The sequence below is a fragment of the Oryzias melastigma genome, linkage group LG4 (genome assembly GCF_002922805.2).
Source record: "Oryzias melastigma strain HK-1 linkage group LG4, ASM292280v2, whole genome shotgun sequence".
In the NCBI taxonomy this organism is placed as follows: domain Eukaryota; kingdom Metazoa; phylum Chordata; class Actinopteri; order Beloniformes; family Adrianichthyidae; genus Oryzias; species Oryzias melastigma.
The window spans coordinates 29,556,296-29,574,648 of NC_050515.1; the positions used below are offsets into that span (position 1 = coordinate 29,556,296).

At 42.7% G+C, this 18,353-nt stretch overlaps 1 protein-coding gene across 1 annotated transcript in view; it reads left to right on the forward strand.

Annotated features, from left to right (window-relative positions):
• The window catches only part of ryk (receptor like tyrosine kinase), a 63,580-nt gene extending 45,498 nt beyond the window's left edge, over window positions 1-18,082 (forward strand). The window contains exons 11-16 of the mRNA XM_024259085.2: window positions 935-1,004; window positions 1,721-1,853; window positions 10,297-10,406; window positions 10,514-10,673; window positions 14,144-14,280; window positions 16,812-18,082. Of these exons, the coding sequence (XP_024114853.1) occupies window positions 935-1,004; window positions 1,721-1,853; window positions 10,297-10,406; window positions 10,514-10,673; window positions 14,144-14,280; window positions 16,812-16,923 (722 nt within the window). The 3' untranslated portion in view covers window positions 16,924-18,082. The remainder of the gene's footprint in view (window positions 1-934; window positions 1,005-1,720; window positions 1,854-10,296; window positions 10,407-10,513; window positions 10,674-14,143; window positions 14,281-16,811) is intronic.
• Window positions 18,083-18,353: the final 271 nt, after the last annotated feature.

The window sequence follows — 18,353 nt, forward strand, 5'->3', positions numbered from 1 at the left end:
ATGCCACAAGACACCATCCGTCGTCTCATTAGGAGCATGCCGCCACGTTGTCAAGCATGCATACAAGCTGGTGGGGGCCACACAAGAAACTGAAAAGCATTTTGAGTTGCAGAAATTAAGTTCTGGAAAAAATGGACTAGCCTACCACATCTTCATTTTATGTTGTCTACACAATTGAGCCTCTGTAGGCTGAAAACCTTTATTTCATTAAAAGACTTGGCATCCTTTTGTTCCTAAGACACTGCCCTGTCGTTATTTGTATAGATATCCAACTTAATTTTGAGATCTGATGTATCTAGTGTGTTTCTTTAAAGTGCTTCTTTAATTTTTGTGAGCAGTATATGTTCCTGGGCTATGTTTTCATCTTTTATAGTCGTTTAAAAAATTTGGAGTTTAGCTTCTATTTTAGCAACATTCTAACATTTTACTAATTTAGTTTACTAAGATTTTTTGGGGCTAATTTGGAGTTTAGCTCATATTTAAGCAACACATTAAATATGTTTGCAAAGTTGGCATGTATTAAGGATTTTTAAGCAATTTTACTACAAATTTTTCAGAAATTTAGGTCAACTTCAGCACTCTTTCATTGTTCCTTAGTATAATCTCCAGTCTTTTAGCAAATTTAACATTTTGCAAATAGCTTTTGTGTTTTCAGCAAATCCCTCCAGTAATTAAAGTAAATAGCATCACCATTTTTCATCAAAAAACTTCAACATCTTCAGTACCTACTTTCAGTAAAAAGTATTCACTAGCATTATTGCAGGTAATGCAACTTTTGTAGTTTTCATTGAAAATCTCTGTTTGATAGGATACCAGGCTGTATTACTCTTTTATTGTGTGTCCGTACTTTCAAGGTTCAGCTTCCTAAAGAGCAGAGTCCTGTGATAACTGATGACTGAGCATCTTCAGACATTCTCTCTGATCAAACCTCTAGATCACGCCTCGGAGGTGCAGGTGACCATGATGCTGACTGAAAGCTGCAAACTGAGGGGACTTCATCACAGGTACGTACAGATGTGCAGAACAAACAGGCTAGGTGTTTTGTGGTGTGCATGGTTGAAGAGGGGAGAAAGAAGAAAAGTCGTTAGGATTTTTAATGAGATGAAGGAGGCCAGATCCCATGCTGCACTCTGCCCTTTGCTTTAACCACTCCCATTTTCAATGTTTCTTTTCTAAACACTAGAGAACAAAACAGTTGCAAAACAGTCCAAAATCAGGTCTGTGAGGATAAGCAGGTTGAACAACAACGATGGAGCAAAAATAAGAGTGTCATATTTTCTCTGGGCTCTGAAACATGAAGGGTTTGAACTGCAGTCAGCATAGCAAGAATGAGCCCTTTCTATCAAAACTGCATTAGGGATTTGTAATTCACCTTAAGAGACCCCGCTGCAACCCCCCCCCCCAAAATATGGATGAACACACCACTGAATGGCTGTATGCTAGCATTGCACATGGAATTAGGTCTGTGTGGCCTCATTTTATCTTTCATTGATCTTTACTTTTCCAACAGTCCAGCCTTTAGAGGGCGAGCTAACGTGATGTCATCATGACTGCTGTCAAACGGCGTCTCTGCTCCAATGATCAAATTAGCTTCCCGTTTCAGGGACTTGATTTCCTCACTTGGTGGGCTGCAAACGTCCTTGAATTGCACAGCTAGCATAAAGCCATGTGGACGCACAGATAATGTGACCTTTGACCTGGTTCTTCCTCCTGCCTTCAGGAACCTGCTGCCCATCAGCCACGTGTGCATCGAGGACGGGGAGAAGCCCATGGTGCTGCTGCCTTTCATGCCGTGGGGAAATCTCAAGCTCTTCCTGCGGCAGTGCAAGCTGGCCGAGGCCAACAACCCTCAGGTGAGGGTCTAACTCAGGATCCACCTGCTAAAGCTTACCACCACTGCTCTGTCTGCAGTCCATCTCTGTTGCGTTGGCACAAAAAATAGAACGTTCATTAACCAATCGGAATGTTTACATCCCATCCGTCCTCCATACTGCATTGCAAGCTTTATTCCCAGTCCATCGACCGGTCTGTGTCCTGACAAAAAGCTGGAGAACCAACAGGTCTCACTTTCAAAATAAAATCTTCCTATGTACTTTCAGAATAAGTTTATAAAATGTTATTTTCTGTTCAAGGTGACGTGCACAGATTTACACTGGCGTCCATTTTCCTCATGGACCACAAAAGTTTATTTTGGAAGTTTAAAACATGGCATCCTTTATGACACAAAACATGCATTTTACATGGAAGCAGAGGGAGCGGTGCACTGTCACTCCCCGATCTGTAAGCAGGACTCTATCTAACACCGCAAAACATATTTAACGGTCAGAATATGTCTTTGGGTGTTAACAACAGAACAATTAGAATGTTTATAACACTGAAAATGTTTATCATAATGAAAACATTCACTTTCATGTTTAAAAAATGGAAAAAAAGGAAAAGACACATTAAGGATCAGAACTGCACGATTCTGCAGACAACTACAGACTACAAATGTTTTCTTCATCAGATTTTTTTGACGGCAGTTTTCCCCCCAAAGTTCAGAGGATACAGCGCCCCCTGCTGACACTACTACTACTACTAACTCCATTAACACAGACACGTCATTAACGACAATAGCGGCTGGGGTTGGTGTGTATTATTTCTGCTGAAACCACCACGAATGAAGCTACAGAGGAGACTACACCTCTGTTCTACCTCACAGCAAATCTAAAGGTTGATTGATTTGATTTGGAGCTGGGCGATAAACTGATTCATTTGAATTTGTTGGTCTGGATGATTTCTTTTTGGGAAAATTGAGATTTTATTTCCCAACTCTCTGCTTCCCTTTGGTTTCCGTTGTTCTCAGAAAGGTTAGCCCGCCTGTCTCTCGCAAAGTGGCAGCTAGCAAAGAGGAGTTTGCTCTCTGAGGCAGAGAGAGTGACAGAGGGGGAAAAATGGTTTCGTAACAAATCAGTGGTGGACAGGCCGCGAGAACGCACAACTTCTGCTAAAATCGCCTCTGTTAGCGTTTAGTTTTGGTGTCTATTCGCATGTAATTTTCAAAATACAGTGCTGAGCTTTTTCCTTGGCCGCACAGATCAGAGGAGCAGTTAAGGGGAGGATTATGGGAAGGGTTAGCGCTAAACCACCACATGGTTCCTGAACGTGGCTGTTTCTGCAGCTCAACACTCCTCCAGGGGATGGATCAAATGCAGAGAACCCACAGCTACGAGTGTGACAGCTAATGAGACTTTAGCTTTAAATACATGCGACCAACAACAAAATCAATCCAACCTAGGATGCAGTTAAAATACGAGCGGGCAACACAGCAATGATGCATCGTGGCTGCACGTATCACGTGTGGCCACCATGAATTTCCATTAGTTTTTGTGCTGGTCGTACGTAAATTGGTGCCAGTAACTAAAACCAAAAAGAAAAAAAGGGTTTTCTCTGTAAAATTATGTAATGATTTGGTGGGTAAATTTATTTTTTCTTTTTTCATTTCTTTTTTTTTATCGGCCAAATTTGTCTGTTGAGTCAAAAACTAGACTTTGGTCACTGTGGTTGTGACTTCAAACTTAGAGCATCAAACCACACACAGCAACATCAGTTTGAAGGCTGTTGCTACATAACATTTCTCTGCTGAGTGCGTCTGGCGGTAGCTCACAAAACACCTGCTGCATTGTTCTACAAACATTTTTACAGACTGTATTTAGTAACACTTTGTTTCCAAAGAAATTGTTAAAATAAGTGAGTTTTTGTGAAATATATTCCATCATTTTTAGTTTCTGTTAGATAAGTAAACGCAGGGAGAAAAAAATCGATTAAAATCAGATTTGGAATGGAAAAAAATCTGGGATTTTATTTTTTGGCCTTATCGCCCAGCCCTCATCTGATTACTCTTTCTGTTTCAGCTTCATTTGACTATTTAAAAACATTAGCCACGGAACATTTTTAATGTGCCTGAGGAGGTTTTTTTTAGGTTTGTGGTCAGTCCAAGCCACTTTATTAGGAACTCCAAAGTTTGCTAGTAACAGGAACATCAACACTTGTTCCATTTTAGTGTGCTTTGCAAGTTTTCCTGTCGACCTAGCTAGATGTGAAATGTTTTGGTCACGTGATTCAGAAGAGGGTCGGGGATGTTGGTGATTGGTTGTGTGTGGTGGATGTTGTCGTACAGTATATTACCATTTAGTATTGTCTCACCTGCCTTGCTCGCATATGAACTGAAGTCCATCCCATTCCTAACCCATGGAGTTCAACCTGATGCTGGTCCACTTTTTGCAGCTATTCCAGCTTCAACTCTTCTGGGAAGGCTGTCCACAGGTTGAGGATTTTGTTTCCAAGAATTTGTAATTTTCAAGTCAAGAAGGGAAAAGAAAAAAAACCCAGCAGAATAAGCACTGTGGGAATGCACTACACAATGTCTGACTTAACAGTAAATTGTCTACCAAAGAGAAGAGTTTCAGCATCTTTGCTATGACCACTGCTCTGAAACTGCAAGCCTCTGCATTCTGCTGCGTGCAGAAGTATTGATGCTTCTCAGAAACTCAAGCCACACACGGATTGGGACATTTTTTGTGCTGCTCAGTTCTTCCTCTCCGTTAGCCGTCTATTACAACATGTTTGAACTCCATTCTCATCTGTAGCCTCTGTGCTGCACAGACATTGCTGTATCTGTCTGTGGAATGAGTCTGGATCAGAAAACATCTGTTTGTCTGCAGATCCAGTCCCAAAGCTGACTGGTGCTCATGACCCGTGCTTCTGCTCTCTGTGTAAACACCTCCAGGCTTTTGCTCCGGTTATCTCCACGGTGTCCTTAAACCAGCACAGATCCAACCAACCAATCAACCAGCTGCAGAACAAAGCTACAGAAAATATTTCACAATCACAAGACCCAACTTGTCATCCAGCTGCTTTCATTAGGAAGGATTTGTAAAGTTTCTTCATACCTGTGTCATGATGCACCTTTGGCGGTTCTTAGAGACTCAAACTGTGATTAAAATGAAAACAACCTCCTTCAGAGTGGAGGAGGAGACTGAACCGCTGACCTGACAGTAACGGTGTAACAATTATTGATGAATTGATTTCTAATCCAGCAATCCAACCAGATTGATCTGTTTGAGGCAAGTTATTAATCCTGTGATCTAGATCAGGGGTCTGCAACCTTCAACACTTAAAGATCCATTCAGGTCGATTCCTCACCAACCAAAACCCAAAAGGAGTCACAAAGTCTTCAGTCACCCTTTAGAAAAATAAGATTCTGATTTAGATTTGTTTGTGCTATTATTGTGATACATATAGATTAACTATTGTTTTTTCTTTTGCAAAATAAAACTTAAAGAAATATGAAATAGTTCATAACTTTTGAGAGGTTCATGTGACTTCCTTTCAAAATAAGACGCCCTGCATCACATGGGATCATCTTAATGCACCAAAGGTTTTTTTTGTGGTACATGGCGCCCCAAAATCTATCAACATTTTTCTGATATGTACTGTCCTTCAAGTGTCTGTAATGAGTTGATTTTTTTTTTTCACTTTACTGTTTACTTTTCACTGTAAAGTAACTTTTTAAAAGTAAAAACATTTAATTATTCTTCAGTCAAAGAACAACAATGGAGGAGTAAAAGAGACACAAGGTTTTGGAACCGCAGATTGCAGACCCCTAACATATCAACACATCCTCACTCCCAGCTTATCATACATGGACGTCTGGTTTGGGCCCCCTCCGCATCACTTTTGGTGGTTTTGGGTGTCCCCAACATCGTTTTTTGATGTCCTAGTAAATCGCAGGTCCCCACGCCTTGAGACGTAATACTGGACGCAGTAACGAACACTGAACAAGTACCGGGTTAGGGAACCAGTACCGGTCTGTGTCCCATGGGTTGGGGACCCCAGGTTAGCATCTGAGGCCCGGTGCCAAACGGCCTTCAGACCGGTACTGGTTTGTGGCCCAGAGGTTTGGTGATTTAATGGAAAGAGCCAGAACATGAAAAGACGAAAACGTCCCAAAACATCCAGAAGTGACATGGAGGGGGCCAGAACCAGTCGTCCATACATGACGAGTTGAGAGTGAGAATGGGTTGAGATTCCTTTCAGAGTAAAATCCAGCCTGCAGCAGATTTACTCCAATCTAAAATGCAAGACAAGCAAATGAAACATGGTGTTTTCCATCTTTATAACTTGATTACATCTTAGTCCCTTTTCTCCTTTTACCATATATAAGCAACATTTGTGTAGAATCCATGTTTTTTTCTACATGTAATCTAAGCTTGTTCTAATAATCCACTCTTATCATCATTCTTCTTATTTATCTGACATGTTAATATTTTTTGACATAACTTAATTGACTACCTCCAAACCCATTATTTATTGAAAATATTAGCTTTTTATCTTCAAAACCAACAAGCCAGTGGAGGGACGAAGGAGTCCCATGTGACCCCAGAGCTGCAGGTTGCAGACCCCTGAACTAGACTATTACAGAACTGTTTCAAAATGAAATAAATCCATTATAGTCAATATTGTAAATACCATTTGGACTGAGACATGGTAGGTTCATTTTACTATAACATAAACATGACCATCACAGCAGACAACACCCATGTGATGCAGCAGGAACTGATCTACCATCATTCCAGTCTTTGAATTGATCAAAGTCATGTGACCATACAGTGTGCTAGAATGTTTAATAATTATTAATCTAATGTGGAAAAACAACTTTATCAAACTAACATATGAATGGAATTTACATGCATTCTTGCCTACTTGTTTGTACACATATTTAATTGATTATCTAGACGAAATCCAAGAATCAGGACAACTTCACCTGCACTGTTCAGTAGAAGGTATTTATCTCTGAGTCACACTTGTGAAAAGTTTGTGATTAAGAATGATTTTAGGTCAGTAAAATCAGATCATCAACCACTAATCTGATTGAGTTGTTGCTAAAATGAATAGTTACATCCCTGACAGTGTCATCTGATGAGTTACAGCCCACCTCGGCTCCACTTGAGTGGTTGGCTTCGATTGCTCATGTGTTTGTGCTCTGGTTGAATAGACTTGTTTTCACTTGATATCATGAGATTTGAATCCATCAGAAATTGCTCTGAGAGAAATCAAAGTGATTCTGTGGAGCCACTCCCCTGGATGTGCTCTCTGTGAGGGCAGTGTTCTCAGCTATGCAGGATGTTTAGAAGCATTGTGGGAGCAGCCTCACTTTGTAAACAGTGGGGGGGTCATTTCTCAAACACACCTGCTGGTCGAACTATTGTCTCTGTGCCTCCCAGGGCTAAACAACTGCCCCTGATCAGATCCGAGCTCTGCATTACATTCCATCCTTCATGTATTTATGTTGCTCTATTTGGCTGTCTTTGGACTGTTTTTACCCTGAGCTGCTGTTTACCTTGTTGTTTTTTGGTCATCTAAAAGAGTTTGACCATGATCAGATCTGAACTCCATTCATCTTCTGCTCATCCAGAGCTGAGCAGTCTGAGCAAAACCCTCTCCATGGAAACTACCTCCACTTCTGTCAGGGGAGGTGGATAGGTGGATAGCTGCCTGTCGATCTCACATTCTACCTTTCTCTGACTCATCAACAAGATCAAGGTTCTCTGTGTGTCAGCAGAGAACCACAGTTTCCAACTTGGAGGTATTATATGGCATTCAGCTGCTTCACTCTTGACATCAACACCACCCCAGTAACATAACGTAAGCAGCACAACATCATCTGCAAAGAACAGCAATATAGTCCTGTGGTCCCCATAAAGACTATGAACTGGACCAGCAACAGAGGGCTGCTTTATTAGAGTGAACTGGGAGCAGGTCCGACTTACTAAAACAAGCTCGTGCTCTGGTTGTACAGACCGGACCACCCTTAGTAGGGGGTCCTGGACTCCATATTCCAAGAGCTCCTCCCACAGAAGATGTAAAGCTCTTAAATCCACGAAGCCCACGAGGGTTTGAATGAGGACTTCAGTGAACCTTCCAGCTCTCTGCCTACGGCGTACAGCCAATCTGGTGTTCCACCACCAGAAGGCCTTCTGCTGCATCTGCTTCCTCAGCAGTTTATCGGCAGGATTCTAGAGATGCACTAAATGTTCCTTACACCTTTCAACAAAGTCCTGAGGAGAGGTCAACAGTTTACCACCAACACTGTAGAGCATGTGTGTCAAAGTCGAGGCCCAGGGGCCAGATCCGACCCGCTGGGTGAATATACCTGGCCCACCAGATCATATTATATTTTTGTTATTAACAACCTATGTTATCTTGTGCTGGTAACATGTTGCAACACATTCTCTTTACCAAGTTGTCACATATTGAATTTGAGTGTGTTCTGGATTTTGTCGTTCTGTGCCATTGAGTCTGACACCCCTGCTGTAGACAGTGTTAGCAGAGAACTGCTTCTCCGTCTATAGGCGCTGAATGGTTAGCCATCATTTTGTTGAGGCTGACCTTCTCTCCTCCTCGGCCTCGCCAAGCTCCTCCCACATCTGTGTTTCTCCAACTGTCTGCTCTGTATGCTGCTGCACAAAACTCTGCTGCTGAAATCCTGAAGGGTTTAGTTGAAGTCTCCCTCTGATGAAAATCCTGTTTTTAGAGTTTTTATCATGTCTGTGTGTCATTTTCCTTCTGAAAGTGAACAAATGTAATAAGAAATCATTTAGTTTTTCATTTCTGAGTATTTCTCCTTTTAAATCAACCAAACTGTCTTGGACAGACTCTGTTTGAATGAATGATCTTCTTTCCATCAACAGCTCTGCTGCACATGCACTAAACCCTCATCTGTTCCTAGTGTCTAGTTCAGGTTCTGGAGAAGAGAAGATGGTATCTTCACATTGACTGCAGTCAAATGAGCCGCCGTTCACATTTCTGTGGTCAAATCAGCATCACTGGATTTTTGGTGTGAGTTTCATCCAATACTTACGGTAGCAGGACTGAGAACGCTGGAAAATCTCCACCAGACTCCACGGAGCTTCTTGATGTGACCACGGAAATGTGAACGGCGGCTCATTTGACCGCAGTTGGAAAGGATTGTAAATCAATGAAAGAGCATTTTGATGTTAGCTTTGATTATTTTATCAAGAACTCTGAGAAACCAATGATTGAATGTATTGATCACAGTCAATAAACATTGGAGAATTAGCTAAAAGAGTCTTTGGTGAACTGGAAGGAGAAAGAATCAGGATTTTGGAGGAAGTTCTGTCCATGAAGATCTTCACTTCCTCGTCCAGCTGACATCCGGATCAGAAGGAAACTGCTGTAGCAGTGGTGATGATTTAAGGTAGCCAGACACAGAGCTACCTTAATCAGACCGGGAGGGGGCTGTGTGTGTGTGTCCATGAAGGAGCAGGTCAGCAAAACACCACACACATACCCCAAAGGAGATATTGGAAACAGGGCCTTCAGATCAACATGAAAAATGTCTTTTTAAGACATTTAGGTTGTGGGATTTTGGTTAAAAACTTCATAACGGGAGAAAATTAAAAACCCACCTTAGGTTGCGGAATAAACATTTATTGAACACTCTAAAACTACATTTTTAAAACTTTAAAACTAACTTTTACCATAATTCTGAACTAGATATACAGCATTACCTGTGATAATTCTAGTGTGAATGCTGTAAGCTGAATTTGGCCGCTTAAGATGCTAGTGCTGATAGCTGAAAATGCTGAAGCTGATGGCAAGCTAAAATTAGTTAAATGCCAAATTAGCCTAAAAAAACCTGAGGTTAGCCAAAACAGCTAGCATGTAGCTGAAATATTAGCTAATATCCAAAATAGACTAAAAAATCTTAGTAAATGTCAGAATGGTCCAAAAAACTAGCATAATGACAATTTTTAAAACTAACTTTTTAACATAATTATGAATAATAAAAAAGCAGGAATATTATTCCTGAATAAATCAACCTAAACCTTAAATAACTTTCAATATTTTATTCTCTATAAAAATATATTTTGTCAAAATTATTTAAGTTAGAAATAAGCACAAGATAACATCGGGTCATTAATAACAATAAAATAAAATGATCTGGAGGGCCGGATTCAGCCCCCGGGCCTCGACTTTGAGACATGTGACTTAGGATTAAACAGCTGACATTCCACAGAGATCTAACAAAACATGTTTTTAATTCCGCCATCACTCACATGAAGGATTTGATAGATTTTCTCTCATAAAAACTCTCATATGTCACAGCTGTCTTTGGCTCAGTTTGAAGGGAACCAGGAAGTTGGTTGACATCTCCCACTCCCTCTTCTTGTTCAGTTCTTCCTGTCTTTCTCTGAAGTGCTCATTGCCACTCTGTCTCTCATTTCCTTTCAGGCGATCTCTCAACAGGACTTGGTCTACATGGCCATCCAGATTGCGTGTGGAATGAGCTACCTTGCGCGCAGGGAGGTCATACACAAAGACCTGGCTGCCAGGAACTGCGTGTGAGTATCCCTGAAGCGTCTTGGCTTCTTCCTCGCAGCTTTCAGGTGATTTTTGTTTGATCCTTGATTAGGAGCTAATGAACACACCTTTTCTCTCCCTCTGACAGCATCGACGACAGCATGCAGGTGAAGATCACAGATAACGCCCTCGCCCGAGATCTATTTCCTATGGATTACCACTGTCTGGGGGATAATGAGAACCGACCTGTCCGTTGGATGGCTCTGGAAAGCTTGCTCAACAATGATTTCTCCAGTGCCAGTGATGTGGTAAGATTTATGGCAGCAGAAACAGCTGTTCCTGTCTTACAGTAGGGTGTACTGTCAAGACTATGGTCCGGCATGACCACAGCCTGCCTGGAATTCTTGGTCAAAGGTGTTAAAAGGGATGCTACATGTGCCCCCGCTTCTCCCTTCCTTCCTGTCCAAACACAGCAGAGCGGAGAAGGCAGTGGCTTTTGGGAAACCTAGCAGCCCCTTGGAGGCTCTGACAGCAGCCAGACATGCCCTCCACCCGCTGCCAACATTCCTCTTATGGTCATGCTGCTTCGTGGTAGCCATGGTTGTCAAACGCCCGTTGAAATCCTGACATGTGGCTGTGCATCACCGCTCTGCAAATAAATAGTCATTTGCCGTATTTCTACTTGTGTCTGTTAGAGCACTCTGTCAGCGTGTTGGCATCCTGCTGGGATTGGTGGCACTGGAAGTCCTCTCACCACATTCATGTTCGTTCTTGAGAAGTCTTCAGTGTTTGTATTCTTGGATTTACTGTAACCTTTCAACCATTAACAGGATAATTCCAGTAGATTGTGAAGGTGAAAAGCGACTCGAATTATCCTGTTAACGATTGAAAAGGTACAATTTGTTAAAGATCATGCGTTAAAAGGGTTAAAGAGCTTCTCAGCTCTGAGTTTTTACAAGCTAGCATGTCCTTGGATATAGCAAGAAAACCTTAGGATTGCTAGTTTTGACTGGAAAATCCAAAAAGTTCTCTCCTGGGCTCAAGAAAATAAATAGTGAAGGTCTCACTTAAGAAGCACTACGGTAATTAATGTTCTCATTCCTTTAAAGAAATTATGTTTGGAATTTAGGGCTGGGAATCACTAGGTACCTCACGTTACAATGCGATACATGAATCACAAAATCAATGATACTGCGATCTTTGGTGAAAATAATCTTTTATAACTCGCATTGTATAGAAGAACTCATATTTTTGGGAAGATATGTCCCATCATAATAAAAAACTTGTTTTATTTTGTTCAACAAATAATAAACACTTAAGTGCAAATCAGTAATACTGTCTTTGACAAGCATTGACACCAAAAGAATTGGAATTATCTGTAAAATTCAGTGTTAACAATAGTAAACATGAACAGCAGTGCTAATACTTAGTGCTAAATTGTTGTAAACAACAGAACAAAAATGAAATAATTCAAGTAGCTGTCAGACACAATGGTACAACGGCCGCCACCATCTACCTCCAAAGGAATGTCTCACCAAAGGATGATGAATATAACGTTTTACAGCCTCTTCAAACAAAAATAAAACATCAATACTTGGTGAGAACCCATTAAGAGTCAATTGCAGGACCAATTATCGCAATATAAATATTTTGGCACACCTCTACTTGAAACGCATCCTGATTAATAAAAAATACGTGTATCTTACAATGTATTTTCCTAATACAATGTGGATTAAAAACATGCTATAGTGGTTCAATAATCGAGAACTAAACATTTTGACAAATTCTAGTGTCTTAAATCGGCCTCATGGTTAATAAAAATACAGTTAGTTTGACAGTTTTAATATTGCAACGTTAGATTTTTAAATTTTCTGGCTAATAAGCACCGCAAAGATTTAAATTTTGTATTTATATTTTTTTTCGTTGCTGACATTACTCTACCTACCATTAGATTTGTTCGATTGATATGATCCTATGTGACACAGGAAGTCTTTTATTTTGAAAGGAAGTCTTGTGAACCTCTGTTAAAAATTATTAACTGTTTCATGTTTCAGAAAAAGATATTTTCCCTCAAAGTTTGTTTTATTAATGTAAAAAAAATAATAGTTTATTTATATTTATCATCAAACTAACAATAATGTAAATACAAAGTCTTATTTTCTGGAGGATGTGTGGTTCCTGCCGGGTTGTGGTCAGTGAGAAATGGACTCAAATGGCTCTTAAAGTGTTTAAGGTTGCAGACCCCTGGTCCAGGCTGTAAACGTTCAAGTCCAAATTTGAGACAATGAGAGGAAACAAGCTTGTTGAATGCCTCCCGTCTAGTCGGTAGTGAGAGTATCTTAATATGTTCTCGTTCCGTTCAACTCAATCAAGTGAGAAAAGGATCAGCTGACTGTGAGAGTAACTTCTACCATCAACCTCATAAATTAAATGACGTCGGCATCTAAAATAAAGGAACTTAATTTTCACTCAAGATAAAGTTTTGGTCTCACTGACAGTTGCTAGCGTCGTTAGCTCCAGTAGTACAAAGACATGAACAAATGTTCAATAAACTTGTTCAGTACACATAGACAATGGACCAAAGATATAGACAGTGGACACAGAAACATATTTTTGGCACAAATGGAACCCCGTACAGGGCTGCACGGTGGTGCAGTGGTTAGCGCTCTTGCCTCACAGTGAGAAGGCCCCGGTTCGACTCCCGGCTGGGACCTTTCTGTGTGGAGTTTGCATGTTCTCCCCGTGCATGCGTGGGTTTTCACCGGGGACTCCGGCTTCCTCCCACCGTCCAAAAACATGCTTCATAGGTTAATAGGTGACTCTAAATTGCCCCTAGGTGTGAATGTGAGGGTGACTGAGTGTGTGATTGAGGCCCTGTGACAACTGGCGACCTGTCCAGGGTGTACCCCGCCTTCACCCATCAGTAGCCGGGATAGGCTCCGGCACCCCTGCGACAAGAAGATGAATGAAATGAATGGAACCCCGTATAGCCCAGCCTCAGCCAGACTCGGCCTTCAGTGGACCCAACGGAAATTCAGTTTGAGAACTCTGCTGTAGATCCATCATTCATTCACCCTTCATTCATACTTGGTGATGGTAAACTACTGGTGTAGCCACAGCTGCTCTGGGGCAGTCTGACAGAGGCGTGGCTACCAGTACACCTCTGACCATCACTTGGACATTCATACATCGGGCTTGTGCTCAGAGAACAGGTTTATAGAGGAATACTCAGAGATCCATGAATGGATGAAAATTCCACTTCAGGGTTGTTTTTAGTGAGGAATGAACAAAATAAAACACCTAAAAGCTCAAAGAGTCAGTTTTGCATGGTATAGGCCTTTACAGGAAGACTATGCGTGTTCATAGGAGGCTGCGTTCTGAATGTGGGAGGGAGGAAGTGCTTCCACACCTGAGCAGGAAATGCCTGTGGAGTCCGCAGAGGTCAGGCGAAGCATCAACACTCGCAGACGGCCTGGGCTGGCATGGGAGCTTGAACCCGCAGCCGCGCCTCTGTTTGTACCTTCAGTCTCTTGACAAAAGCTGGTGCCACTGATATGTGTTCCAGATCCATTTTTACATAATTTCCTTGCATTGTTCAGCGTGAAGGTTTTGTGTTTGAATCCTCGGTGGCAGCCTGGTTTCCCTCTCTCCTGACACAAATAGAGACGGTGTTTATCCGTTCTGATTGGAAGCATAAGTGTGTGTTGACAGTGTACAGAAAGCGTGAAGAACAGGTAAACAATCAGCTCACGGGTAACCACGTGCTGTGTGTTCACAGTGGGCTTTTGGAGTGACGCTGTGGGAACTCATGACTCTGGGCCAGACCCCCTACGTGGACATCGATCCTTTTGAGATGTCTGCCTACCTGAAGGACGGCTACAGGATAGCTCAACCCATCAACTGTCCGGATGAGCTGTGAGTTCATTTCTCTGCCTTTCATGTCTAAAGCAATGGACACCCGGGGGTGGTGCTGGTAGGTTCACTCCGGACGAAAGCGTGTCAGCCTGGTGAATGTTGCTCCAGGCTTTTTCTTTCACAGCTCTATCCTAATACAGGAAACACTTGGTCCTAATCCGAATCCTTCCCTTCTCCCTACATTTAGTCCTCCAAACGGAGAGTTATGGAAAAGTAGGGTCTCCGAATTCAGACGTCACCAGTAGTTGCTGGTCAGCTAACGGTAGCACTCAAATATACATAACACCCCCCTGTCCTGAACTCATGTTACTGCAGAAGATTGTGGAACAAGGCCTCAGCTTTCAGGAGAGAGCTGCTAAAAGCACATTTACTACTCAATCCAAATAACACCAGCTGCTCTTCCATCAGACATTTACACAAAACTTTACCGAAATTCAAGAAATGTCAAAAAAACACAATTGCACTGTTTATATTAAATCATAATTATGCAAATAAACACAAACCATGTCACAGGATAAGTCATTAACCCTTCTGCTCTCTTTGGGGTCTAGATGACCCCAACCACATATTGATGTCTGATTCCTTCCATGACAAATGTGGACGAAGGTGGACAGGATTTTATGTCTGCCATGGACATTAGTGAAACTCAAAAATCAAAGATAGAAAAAAGTTCAGCGCACTGTCTTGAGGGGTCCAGATGACCCCACTTATGATGTAAACAAGCTAAGGAGAGTGGAAGGGTTACACACACGGCGATGAGTGAGATCAAGTATTGTTTTAGTTTGATTCACTAAAAGGAGCATTTGAGTGACGTCACATTGACGGTCACAGATGAGAATCATGTTCAGATGTATTACAAATAAAAAACATTCTAGTAAGTGTGCCGCTGGACCTTTCTTCTTTTTGAAAACACAACAAGATCCGTTCAGGTTTCTGTCCTGGCACTCATCCTCATCGGTCAAAGGAGACGTCTGCGTCTTCTCAGACTGCAAAAATGCGTCCACGGATGACGCGATGAGGAAATCTTGGTTGGTGTTTTTACAGAGGAGCTGTGGATCCAGCGATTCCGTATGATACGCAACTTATTATGATGTGTGACGCCCTGGGACCTCTCGTGGGCCTCGCTGTGCGGCGCTCAGGACACTTCATACAGAGAAGTGATTTCACTTCTAAAAGTGTTTCCATTGCAGTTTTGAGAAAAATGTCCATTTCGAAATGCCCCAAAAACCTCCTCATCCAAGCGCAACGACTTTTTTTTTCCATACATGTGAGTTTTTTTAAATCGTGGTGTTTCCATTAAGCAAATTATTATCAAAAAATCCAATATGCACAATTTCAGAGTTAATGGAAACGCAGCTATTTTCTGTTTCCAATTTCCTAAAACACTCTAGTAACAACTTTGACAAAAATATTCCTTTGTTCCTTCATTCATTCAAGTGACATTCAGTTGATCGTTGTTTTCTTTGAGCCCCCCCAACAGCAGCAGTCTGCTTCACTGTTCCTGTGACCCCCAAGCTTCTTCCTGCAGCCTCACAGCCGAAAAGCTGAGGATCTTTTTCAGCTTCTTAAGGATTTTCATCCGTTCCTGTCTGAAAACATAACAACAATGATACAAATGAGATTTTAAGGAAGTTAGAAACAAGGCAGAACATTTCTGACCCTGCATAAGCTGTGTGATGCCTGATAAAAGAGCAGCAGCTGATCCTCTGTTCCTATAGGAAGTGTTTGGAGGACAGAGGCTGATGAAACCGTCATTTAGTGTCGATGTCTTCATGTTTAGTCCTGATATCAGATAAAACGACATTTCAGAAACTTTTTCTGGTGTTCTTCAACAGTCCTAAACGTAATGCGATGAGAATGAAGAATGAGTTTACCACTGAAGAGCAGCAGCCTCGTCATTGGCTGCAGCTGACATGTCTGAAATGCAGGCAGCTGTGAGTGTTCAGAATGAGTTCAAACTCAGAAATCTGGATTCTCTGCCTCCAATCAGCCTCTTCTGTTTTCATTTGATTTTACTGTCGTTTTATTTGAGTTCAAACTAAATAAATCCCCTGAAATTCTGTCACAAAAGCCACTAAATTGAAATGATGCGATTCAGATTTCTTCCTGCAGGTGTTTGCTTTAGCATGATGAGTGTTTCTTCAGCTGCCGCCGCACACTTCCAACAAAAGAAGTGCTGCTGCCTCTGTTTTTCACGGTGGTCCTGAAAGGTTCTGCTGCTGCCAGCGCCGGTCAGCTCTCGCTTATCAGCATCCTGCAACTGTGCAGAACGAGGGGAACTCTGGTCTGCTGGCATCATTCTCCCCTCGGCGCTCTGTTTACAGAGCGTTTCCTCCATACGTTCATGCGGCGGATGAGAGCCGGGCTCTCACCGCCTCCCAGCTGGAACAGTGTGTGCTCTGCAGCCGCCTCTTCCCACCGGTTCATGCACGTATGGCTGCACGTGTCCATGCAGCTCTGCAGCTGCGTGGACACACTGGCGTTTGGTGTGCAGAGCAGCTTTATAACCGGAGCTCTGCTGTGTGTTGCAGGTTTGCAGTGATGGCTTGCTGCTGGGCTCTGGACCCTGAAGAGAGGCCCAAGTTTCAGCAGCTGGTTCAGTGTCTGACCGAGTTCCACGCGGCGCTGGGGGCCTACGTGTGAAGACCGGGCAGCTGGAGGACACTCCATGTAAAACTGTGCCTTATGTGTGGCAGGAGCTCACTTTACCCTGATGGTTTTATCTTGTACAGGTCTCACCGACTTCTTATAGCCAAACAGACTTTTTTAGAGAATGAAAATGACTTGTTCGTTGAAGCTGACTCCAAAGCGCCCCCCCACAGAGGAACACAGACAGATGCCTGCAGACGGTTTTGGGCCACAGAGATGTTTAGTAAGAAATCCCAGGGCTGTCTCCAGCTCCAGCACGGTCTCACACGTCCGGCGTGGATTTGCTTCAGATGCTTCCAGCAGAACATCCGGGTTTCAAACTGGACCTGAACCGGTTTGGCATGAGACCAAGCCAGCAAGGCCAAATGGGCAGAAAATGTGGACCTGATTGGGTTTGTCCACATTGGTTTAATTGGGAACTCAGTGGGTTAGCTCGGTACACTGGCCAGCCTGTGGACGATGTAGCATGCTAGCAAGCTCCGCTGTCGTGAGCTAGCGAGCTCTGTTGTATCAGGCAAGCGAGCTCCATTGTATTAAGCTAGTGAGTTCCATGTGGCGAGCTAGCGAGCTCCGCTATAGCAAGCTAGCAAGCTCCGCTGTGGCGAGCTAGTGTGCTCTGCTGTGGCGAGCTAGTGTGCTCTGCTGTGGCGAGCTAGTGTGCTCTGCTGTGGCGAGCTAGTGTGCTCCGCTGTGGCGAGCTAGCGAGTTCCGCTGTAGTGAGCACCGCTGTCCACCAGGAGGCTGGCTAGCATAGCGAGCTAACCCACTGAGGGTCCACTTGAGCTAATGTGGACAAACACAGGGGATCCACCACAGAAATGTGCTGGCTGCGTGGCAGCTCAGAACAGACCTTGAAGTGAGGTCCGATGGTACCGAGCTTTCCTCCAGAGCTCCAGTTTTAATCTGCTGTGTCAGCACGCATCAGCCAGCTTTTTTGGGGCCTCTTGTCCTGAAGCTCCTCCGTCTTCGTGCTCGTTCTGTTGAAAGACGGCTGGTGTATTGATCACTGTGAACACACTGCCTTCCAGCTGCTCCGGCGGTTCTCTCACCTGTTGCGTCTTCGCCATGTGTTTTATGGTCACTGCATGTTGAAATGGCTGTAAACTGTTTCCTGTTGTCATATCCACAAAATAAAGACGGTATTTTAAATACACATCTGCCGCTTGCTTTGATTTCTGTGCAGATTCTGAATGGTTGTCATCTTTTCTCCACACTTTCACTGTAGGCAAACAGATTAACCCTTTAACACCAGAGCTCCAGTGTTTGTTCTTTGATTTACTGTAATTTTTTAATTGTTAACACGATCATTCCAGCAGATTGTGAAGGAGAAAAGCAGTGCCGCTTTTCTCCTTCACAATCTGCTGGAATGATCGTGTTAATGGTTGAAAAGTTACAGTTGGTTAAAGATTTTGTGTTTAAGCGTC